Source organism: Lactuca sativa, chromosome 2, assembly GCF_002870075.4.
Source record: "Lactuca sativa cultivar Salinas chromosome 2, Lsat_Salinas_v11, whole genome shotgun sequence".
NCBI lineage: Eukaryota > Viridiplantae > Streptophyta > Magnoliopsida > Asterales > Asteraceae > Lactuca > Lactuca sativa.
In genome coordinates, this window is record NC_056624.2 from 128138999 (window position 1) to 128150029 (window position 11031).

The window sequence follows — 11031 nt, forward strand, 5'->3', positions numbered from 1 at the left end:
GGTCCATCATCAATCGAGAGCATTGGCGGTAACAAGTATATTCTTGTTATTGTTGATGATTTCTCACGCTTTACATGGGTATTCTTTCTAAAGCACAAATCTGAGGCCACTCCTAAGCTGAAGATGTTTATCAAGCAGGTCGAAGTACAACTGAGAAAAGTCGTTCGAAACATTAGGAGCGACAATGGACTGGAATTCAAGAACAAAGAATTCGAAGACTTCTTGGCAGAAAAAGGAACCAGTCATAACTTCTCAGCCCCTTATACACCTCAACAGAGTGGTATTGTCGAAAGGCGAAACCGATCCTTGTGTGAGGCGGCCTGAACTATGCTAAGTTTTGCTTCTCTTCCCTTATATTTCTGGGCTGATGCTATTGCTGCAGCATGTTTTACGCAGAATAGGTCTTATCTCAACGAGCGTTTCTCTCTCACTCCTTATAATATCATCAACAATAGGAAGCCGAATGTAAAATTCTTCCATGTGTTCGGTTCAAGGCGCTTCATCTTCAACTCCAAAGAACATCGTAACAAGTTTGATGTTAAAGCTGACGAATGAATCTTTCTGGGATATTCTCTTACTTCAAAGGCATATAGGGTTTTAAATAAACGTTCTAGAAAGATTGAAGAAACCTATTATGTGACGTTCGTTGACAATTTCGTCAAGAAACTAAAGACTACTGAAGAATCAATTGGAGAGATTTTCTCTCAAACAGGTCAAGTCACAGCTACGATTTCTAATTTATTTGATCAGTTCGTTGACTTATTCGATGAACATGAGAAAGCCACTCTCTCGGAAGCCAAGGCAGCAGACAACAAAATCGATCGTCTGAAGCAGATTGTCGAAGATGCAGCCAAACAAATGGGAGAAGGAGAACCAGTTCGAAACGAACCTCCTCAGCACGGCACTTCGGTTGAGGGGGAGAATCACTTCTCTTCAAATCAACAGGGCTCACATTTTCAGGGGGAGAATCCAATCTTTGTAGCACCCGAAAGTCCTATAGCACCCGAAAGCACGGCTACACCCGGAAGTCTTGTAGCACCCGAAAGCCCGGCTACACTTGAAAGTTCAGTAGCACCCGAAGGACCAAATCAACCTGAAGATCCAAATGATTCATCATATGTCGAGGGGGAGAATTTCGATATGTTCTATGATGATGATATTCAATCAGAGTTGGAAGAAATGGTCAATGCTGAATTGGATCCATCCTATGATCCAAACTTTCCTCCACTCACCAAATGGACCAGAGATTATCTTGTATCTCAGATAGTGGGTAATGTGTCTGAAAAGGTCCTAACCTGATCTCAAGTGAAGGCAAAGCAAACCTCCCTATTCTCCAAAGTAGAGTTCTGCATGTATAATTCCTTCGTGTCCAAAGTTGAGCCAAATACCGTCAATATTGCTCTTGATCATTCTGATTGGGTCCAGGCAATGCAAGATGAACTCAATGAGTTTGAAAGAAATAAGGTCTGGCGTCTCATTCCAACACTGAAAGATGCCTCAGTCGTTGGTCTCAAATGGGTATTCAGAAACAAAATGGATAAGGAGGGTAATGTGATTCGAAATAAAGCTTGTCTTGTGGTGAAAGGATACTGCCAGGAAGAAGGAATTGATTATGAAGAAACATTTGCTCCGATAGCAAGGCTGGAATTTGTTCGAATATTTCTTGCCTATGCTTCACACAAGAACTTCGAGGTCTACCAAATGGATGTGAAGTGCGCTTTTCTGAATGGGGAACTTGAAGAAACGGTTTACGGAAACCTCCTGGTTTTGTGAACGAAAAACATCCAAATCACTGCTACATTCTAGACAAGGCAGTTTATGGTCTGAACAAGCACCTAGGGCATGGTATGAAACACTAACTAAGTTCTTAAAGATGTCTAAATTCAAACAAGGTTCGGTTGACCCAACCTTCTTTCATAAAAAGGAAGGTAACCACCTTATGATAGTTCAGATCTATGTCGATGATATCATCTTTGGCTCAACGAATCCTAGCTTAACAGCTGAATTCAGAAAGCTGATGGAGACATAATTTGAAATGAGCTCAATTGGGCCGATTAACTTTTTCCTTGGTTTAAACATTAGACAGGGACCCGAAGGCATCTTTATCAACCAGGAAGCATATACCAAGACTCTTCTTGCTAAATTCGGCATGATGGGAGATTCAAAAGTCAAAGTTTCTATGGTGTTCGGCAGCAAGCTCACACCATCCTTGGAAAAACCGGCCGTCGACATAACGCTATACCGTCAAATGATTGGTTCCCTGATGTACCTCACAGCTAGCAGGCCTGATATAATGTTTTATGTGTGCTATTGTGCTAGGTTTCAAGAGAATCCCCATGAACCACACATGCTAGTAGTGAAAAACATACTCCGATATCTGAAGCGAACCACCTCTCTCGGTCTCTGGTATCCCTCAAACTCAGGTTTCTTTGTTCAAGCCTACTCAGATGCAGACCTTGGAGGATGTGGTTTAGACAGGAAAAGCACTACAGGAGGCTGTCAATTCCTCGACGGGAAGTTGGTGAGCTGGCAATCTAAGAAACAAACATGTGTTTCACTGTCTACAGCCGAAGCAGAATATATTGCAGCCGCTTCTTGCACATCTCAAGTGATTTGGATCCAAAGCCAACTCCGGGATTATGGACTCAATATGAAAAAGATCCCTCTATATTGTGACTCAGAAAGTACAATTAGGATCTGTCATAACCCCGTGCAACACTCCAAAACCAAACACATTGCATTGATGTATTACTTCATTAAAGATCACGTGGAAGACGGTAACGTAGAGATTCATTTTGTTCGAACTACTGATCAACTGGTTGACATCTTCACCAAAGCTCTTCCTGAAGCAAGTTTTAATAAAATTCTACAAGGAATAGGTATGATGGAATCAGAGTCAGTACCAAAAACTCCTTCTCAAAACTAAAAGTTGGAAGCGAAATGAACCGAACGTTAGGTCTATTTCGGGTTCGGTTCACGTAAGTACCAAAATGAACCGAGCGCTCGGGTTTGGTCCTATTCACTTGTCTTCGCTTATCACTTAAAGGTAGTTTCTTTGGTTGTAAACTTTTTTGTACTCTTATTTCTCAATGATTTCTCACTTATTTCCCAATTCTTTTTCTTTTTCAAACATTTTTTTTTGAAACCGAAATGAACCGAGCGTTCGGTCTATTTCGGGTTCGGTTCCAAATTTTTTTACCATTTGTGGATGATCAATGGGGCAGGTATTTTCTCACACCTTTTGATAGTTAAGTGTCCCTAGAAGCATGCTGTTGTATGTTGTCCAAAGACTCAACTGGTTCTGAATAAAGCCTTACTGACTTGGTATATACAAACCTTGTCTTCCCAATTAGGCTATTATCCTTATTCTAATCATGAGCTACCTTACTCTCTTCTCACATGAGATAAGAGTTTTCTGATTGGTCCTTATTTTAACAGCAGAGGTACTTTGGTTTCTTTACACCATCTCCAATACTGTTCTCCGTCCTATTTGCTTCATACACGTAACCCTTGAGACTCTCAGAAATTACCACTGAGGTTTATGGTTACACAATTTCTGTGTTTATGATCTTAGCTTCGTGCCACTACGTGCTAAGTGAAACCCACAATTCAATACCTTCTATGCATTGACGGTGAACAATTAAATTTGCTCTAGTTTTCACTAATGAATTAACGAATTCACCCAAGTGGTTGTACTTTGAAATCTCTAATTTTTATTTTTGTGTGATTCTTATGAAATTGTTAAAACCCATAACATTTCTTCCCTTAGAATCCAGTTTCAATTTTTTTTTTTGAGATTTCACCTAAAAGTATTTTTAACATGTCACTTAAATTCTCTTCACTCCTACTTGTTCAACATACCACATTGGTCTCACAAGTACTTTAGTCGATTTTTGTCTTATGTCAAGATCAGAAATTCTGCACTGAAGCGAAAGCCTCCCAAATTAGCCTTATTAAAAGATGCCTTTCAACACTTCTTAATTAGTGTCTGATCGTAATTCAACGGGAAACCACACCAACACTTTAAGGTCTCTTCTTAATTTGTGCCCGGGATCCACTGTTTCGTGTCTTTATTGACATCACAATTTCCCACATATGTGTTGCTATATTTCTTTTTCTTTGACACTGTATGCACAAAAATCTTTTTGATTTTCCATAAATATGGTTTCGTTAATTATAACCTATTTTTAGCTATGGGATTTAATGTTATAAATGAGATGTGGTTAACAATGTTACATGTGCTTCTCTTGATCTATGACGACAACTCATACTAAAACGATAAGTTGCTGACTCAGCCGAAAGTCTAATCGGTTTGATATTTCAAACGACGCTTGATGGGAAGGCGTGTGAAGCAGAATCGTTTTTGATATTTCAAACGGCGCCTGATGGCAAGGCGTGTGAAACGGGATAGTCTTTCTCTCTCCTGCGTAATCATCGGGGTTCTAAACTGTCACGCGTCAATCACCTATGGAAACGCTTCGTTTTTTTCTTTGAAGATTTGGGAACATATTTTTTTCTCTCTTCTCACCACGGTATAAATGGTAAATTCTACAGTCCTTTACCTCTTTACTGCACCAAATATTCAGAGAGAAAGAAAAGATTAATTTCTCCTACTGTTCATCATCTTCCCCAAAAACTTCTCTTCAATGGCGGACTCCTCTTCAGTTCATGCTACTTCTCACATTCTGTCAATCTGTCCTCAACAAAGCCTGATCATTGATCTAACCCCACAATTTTACGATGCTTTCATCTTTCCAATCGTGGAATGTCTCAAGTATTCGCCACGGGTTCCAGCACTCACCAAAGTCGAACCTGTTCCAATGGAGTGTATGTCGCAAATCTTCTCCACAGCCAACTATGACAAGTCAGTCGATCGAATCTTCTTCGACATTCTTGATAACAAGTCCTCCAACTCCAAACATCGATTATGTTCGCTTTTAGGGTTTGAACCTGATGAGTCTAGGGTTAACCCTGAATCCATTCCCGTGGGACAGTTGTTCTCCATGTTTTACAACATGGGTTACACTGAAATTCTGACCACCGTTACAAAGTTCAAGAAATCATGCTTACCTCCTTAGTGGAATGGCTTCTTCACTGTGTTGTTCAAAGGGCTATCGGAACAAAGTGCAGGTTCAGATGGGGCGAGCCGCCTGTTTATGATAATTCTCTATGGGTTGTACCACGACATTAATCTTGATTATGGATCGGTTTTATGGCAGCAGCTGATTCAGAGCCTAGCGTCTACTTCTCGCCATGGGGTTGTTACAGACCCGAAATAGCTACTTACTGTCATATGGGTTGATACGGACTCGACACAGCTACATGCTGTCATATGGGGTTGATACGAACCCGATACAACGACGTGTTGTTGTACATATATGTGTGTTGTATGGGGCATTTTGGTGAATTCATTAAGCTTTATGTGTACGGTTTCATGTTTAAATTGTTTGAGGTTTTCTTATATTAAAGGAAGGCACGACTTGATTGTATCGCATCCATTGTAGAATTATGCACTTAATAATTTTTATGTCTAGATTATGATAAATGTTTTAAACCAATGGGTTTCATTCAGATCTAGGAATTTGTGATTGCAATAAATGCTTTTGTTTTGAAAGAAAATTTTGGGTTGAAAATTGGGACGTTACAGAGTCGGCCATGTCCTGAGTCTGTAAAGTAACCTCAACAACTAAAGCATTCTATATTTCATTAAGATTGTCAATATACTTTAAACTAACACACAAAAACAACAATCTACTTCATTTTTAAGTAATAAAAACTTACATACTGATCTTCAACTAACGGAACAACAAATTACCCTTGTTTATTCACATGCCCACAGTGAAATGCTTCAAGTCTATTCAAATTCTTTTTAACATTACAAAATATGTTTTACTTGAATAAACGTTAAAAAATGTTATAATTGATAAACATTATTGTAACTAATGTTCTTAAAACAAGCACTAGCATAGCTGCACGTCCCTCCATAATTCTTAACTACTTGCTTCTTTTGACATTCTTTGTTTTTAGTGGATCGTTTTTTGATGCTTATCTTTTAAGTAGTGGTCAATAGGTTCACTCCAACGTTATGGATCAATACCCTCAGGGGCTTGAGCCCTTGCTACCTCCACATCCCCTTCAAAATCAGTAAAACAAGTTTTTGCAGTTTTTTTGCGACCTCTATACCACCAAATATAGATCCCAACCTCCCGAATGAAATCAGTAAAGGAATCGAGGTCAGACTAGAGAGAGAAAGAGAAAGGAGGCCATACCGTCACCAGATTCATCAGAACTCAAAGCTACTGGCTAGAAATTGATGTTGGAGTCGTTGGAATTCGAAGTGTTGTCGACCAAAATGGATGGCCTAGTCCAACGAGTTGGTGGTGGAGGCAAGTTAGAGAAGTTCCCAACTGAAAATCATCGAAATGCGCCTGAAAAATGATAGTCGCATCAGAGAGTTTGAATGTGAAAAGAGTTGTGTGGAGTAGCTGATATGGGACGAGGGGGAGCAAAAGGGACTAACCTTTTCCGGCGATGCCTTTAGCGGCGATACCGTACTAGTAATGGCGACAAGTTGGAAGGAAACAAACGTGCCATTTTCTTGTGATTTTTGGCCATCGGATTTGCTCGATAACGTGGGGACAAGATTGCTTCTTAAATGGGACACACGAATCGACAACAATAACAAGAACAACATTGTCGTAAACCGTGTCGTTTCTATTATGTTAGCTAGAATCAACCCTAAGCGTTGGACCTAGTGGGGAATGTAAGGCAATGATTCAGTGTAGCGGATGTTCACCAACTTGTCGGTTGCTATCATTAGCGATGACACTATTAGCGGCGACTAGTCTATTTAGAGAGACGCCCATAACGTGCGTTGTCTGATGTAGTCCTTAATGTTGCCTATGGCTAATGGTTTCGTCTCTAATGGGCTTATTAGTTTTTATATATAATTGACATCTTTATCTTGTTTCTTTGAATCTTCATTTTGTTTTCTATTCTCAATATCACTAAACCCTCGATAGAAATAATGTTGAGAAACATCATGTAGAGCTCAAAGAAGGGAAAAATTGTCTAATTTATAGTTAAATGATTTTTTTTCCTATCTTGGTATTCTTTATAGGTAGGATTTCGGTCTTCTTTCTTGATACTTTGATATAGATCTTACATGAATCTATACACATGGGCTTTCTATCTAGAAAATTACTTTATATACTTTACTTTCTAAATTTTTTGAAAGATAATGGTGATCATGCTGACCTATAAAGTTATCTTTAACCTTTTAGAAGCAAAGAAACAATGTTATGTGGAGATGCCGACTCAGTATTTGATGTTATGTCTCGAGTGGTTAAGTAAAAATTGCCCCTTTGTTTGATGCATATTAATGTTTGTTGATAATGCTTAAGTGAACATATTTAAGAAACTGAGTCTAAAAGACTTCTTAAAACAAAATCATTAACCTGTTGTCATCTCTGAAACATCATGATTCAGTGAAAGACATTAGTAATAGTAATTGCTGGTTATTAGACTCTTATGAAATGTCACTTGTGTAGTTTTATTTATTTACTTCTGTACTAAATAAGATGTTGTAAACTTATTTTAGATTTTTGTAAATGAAATAGATAGTGAGAAGACACAAAATATGTCATGGTAACTCAATGTTTCATGTTAATGAGTAAATTAGAGCACTAATTCATAATCAAGTATGAATCAGTGATCCTCTAAGAAGTCTCGATTGAACTTGAATTGTTGGATTATTATTATTAGACTATTGAGATGTATTCACTTTCTTATCTCACTATAAAATCTAATTATGCATACTTACTTTTTACTTTTTATAGCAATGTATAATGGTATCAGTGATTTTAAATTTTAGAAAGTATAATTTATTCTGGAAATTTTTAATTTCAGAAAAGTACATTGCTATTCAAGAATATAATGACTTTATGTACTCTTGTTTGGTATGTAGTATTTGAGTAGACACTTGATGGATCACAAAAGACTTAGAGGAATAGAGAAACCAAGTCAACAAAAATTTAAGAGTACTAATTTCTCAAAGATGGTATTTTCTCTAACTTTGACTTTTGATAAAATTATGTGTTATTTTTATTTAGATGGTTGGCTTTCTATTTCGAGAAAACAAGTTTTAGCCACATAAAAGTTATAAATAGAAAGGAAAAGTCAAAAGGCTTTAGAGGATGAAATTCAGGTAATTAAAGAAGAGCAACTATAATTTCAAGACGTGCAAATCAAATATAAAGAAAATAAAGAAAAGGAAAATAAGAAAATGGAATTCATGATGAAAGAACTTTCACATTTATCTCAATTATATTGATCAATTGAATTTAATTTTAATTTACAGTTACCTTTATATATTTGTTTTTTGAAATATTGGATAGAGTGTATCCATGTTTTTGTAAATTAAATTTAATAATTCATATTATAATTGTGAAGATTTGTTTGGTTATTTTTGTTGTACTGTAAAGATATATAGCATTTGCCTTTTCTCATGATTTCTTAATTATTGACCTTTTTGGTTTTTAACAGTAAATATTTAGTGATCATTTTTTGGTCTCTAACAAAGATAAATAGTGACGGCTTGAATTAATTAGTGACCACATTTTAGTGACGAAACAAGTCATGATTTCGTGACCACCAAATTTTAGTTAAAATTTAGTGACCATTTATATATCTGGTCATTACATAGTTTAGTGATGGACCTACAGTGAAACAGAGTGACGACCAAATATTTTCTCACTAAAGCGTAATGACGACTCCTATTTTAGTTACCATTTTGGTTTTGTCACTAACTAACATTTTTTGTAGTGTATTTTTTGAGCCTCGTTTTAAATTCTAGCACTATTGAGCCCTGTGTCATGGAGGTTTCCTGTAGTGACTCCAAGGCCATGATACATAGCCTCATGTTTACAGTGGGAATTAGTCGGCACGTGAAAGATGATCCGGGACCCTCATTAGGAAGTTCTCTTTCCAAATAACAACAAAAGAATGGTAAAACAATATCTAACCAAAATAAAAGAAAATAGTGCAAGATTTCAAACAAAATCAAAGTAAATGTTTTTCAACTTTTATTAAAGAACACAGCTACAGCTTCGTAGGGATAACCATGAGTGGTTCAGCCTTTTGCAATGTGATCCCGTACTTTTCTCCCATATCAATATCTTCAGGTCTCGTATTTCCCACAAGCTTCCAATCAAACTTATGAATCAAAGATCCCAATATTATATGTAACATCCTATTAGCAAGATTCAATCCTGGACACATCCTCCTTCCTGCACCAAATGGAATAAGCTCAAAATCTTGGCCTTTATAGTCAATCTTCACGTCCAAAAACCTCTCAGGCATGAACATTTCTGGGTCTGACCATATGTTTGGGTCTCGACCCATAGCCCAAACGTTACACAAAATTTGTGCATTTTTAGGCACAATGAAACCTTGAATAGTAACGTCATGTAGGGCTTGGCGAGGGATAAGAAAAGGGGCAGGAGGATGAAGTCTCAGAGTTTCCTTAATCACTGCTTGTAGGTAAGTGAGTTGAGACATATCAGATTCTTGTATGCTTCCATTGTTGTTGTTTTGCATGAGTTTATCGACCTCCAACCTCGCTTTTTTCATTTTCTCTGGGTTACGAATTAGCTCCGACATTGCCCATTCCAACGTGCTTGATGTGGTGTCGGTTCCCGCCATAAATAGTGTCTTTAAAACAAAACCTTAATCAATGCATGTGCTATTATAATAAGCAATATTTTTTAAATATTAAAAGGTTTTACTTACCAAAAATAAGTGTCTCATATCATTTTGAGTAAAACTAGAGTGTTGGTCGAGCAGTAAGTCTAGAACATCATTGCTTTTGGTTGAAACGCCATCAGATCTAGTTTTTAACCTGTCATTGATGATCTTATCGAAAATAGCCAACATTTTCTTACCATAAACATTTTCCGACCATATTAACCCTAGTGGATCCAACGAATGAAGTATCGGAAAAAGGTCTGGTAGACCTGGCCTTGCGCCAGATTGCATCCCTTGCAATACTAAGTCTTGGAATTGTTGTGTTGATTTTGGACCATATTCAGCAAGATCAATCGAAAACATAAAGTTGGAAAGGATGTTGAGACTCGTCGTGAAAGCACAGGCACCAACGTTCAAAGGCTTTTCCTCTATACAACATCGATTAGCATGGTTGACAAGTTCTTGTACCTAGAATGTATATAAATATGAGAACATAAGTTTCAAAGTATCGATGCATTTTATTCTATTTTTAACAATATAATTTATACCTTCTCCCGTCGTAGTAATTCACTAGCGTCTAGCTGTTGAACAGAGAACATATATTCCTTGGTCATTCTTCTCAATTTTCTCCATTGATCTCCGGCCTCCATCCAAACAATAGAGTATTTATGATAGTCTCCGATTTGGATAGCCATAGGAGGTGATCGGTTTAAGAAGGCTACATCATGTGTGTTAAAGAATTGTTTGGTGATATCAGGAGATGAAATGACTATGGTCGTATTGCTTCCGAGCTTAAGTGACATTAACGGACCATAACGTTTAGATAATATGGCAAGTGATTGGTGGGGTTTGTCACCGAATTCTAAGAGGTTTCCGATGACGGGAAAACCTTTAGGTCCCGGTGGTAACCGTGAGTTGCGCCGGCTGGAAATGATGTAAGCATAGATTGCCAGTGGGAAAAGACAAGATACTACGAGGAAGAAGGTTTGATACTCCATTATTTTACGTGGAAGTTGTTTTAATTCGTTCATCTAAACGTTTTCAGAAGTCGTTCATTTATAGCCACGGAAATTACAAAAATAGTCCCTACTAGTCTACCTAAAATCTTATCTTTGGTTGATATTTTGAGAAAATCCCACTTTCATCCTCAAATTTGACTTTTATTGCACAATTTGTTTTAGGGAAAATCACAAGTACGCCCTATTGAAGTTTCCACGGTTTACTCTTTGGGTAATTTAACATTTTAAATGGTTTTTTAAGGGAACAAATTTAGTTTTGTAGGTTCCA

At 37.3% G+C, this 11031-nt stretch overlaps 1 protein-coding gene across 1 annotated transcript; it reads right to left on the reverse strand.

Moving 5' to 3' along the window:
* Positions 1-9019: 9019 nt before the first annotated feature.
* On the reverse strand, positions 9020-10784 carry LOC111898587 (cytochrome P450 76T24). The gene is made up of 3 exons (XM_042899180.2): positions 10293-10784; positions 9790-10212; positions 9020-9711 (listed from the first exon to the last, which is right to left on the reverse strand). Exons 1-3 carry the CDS (start codon positions 10773-10775, stop codon positions 9100-9102), a joined length of 1518 nt encoding a protein of 505 aa, XP_042755114.1. The 5' UTR covers positions 10776-10784; the 3' UTR covers positions 9020-9099.
* Positions 10785-11031: the final 247 nt, after the last annotated feature.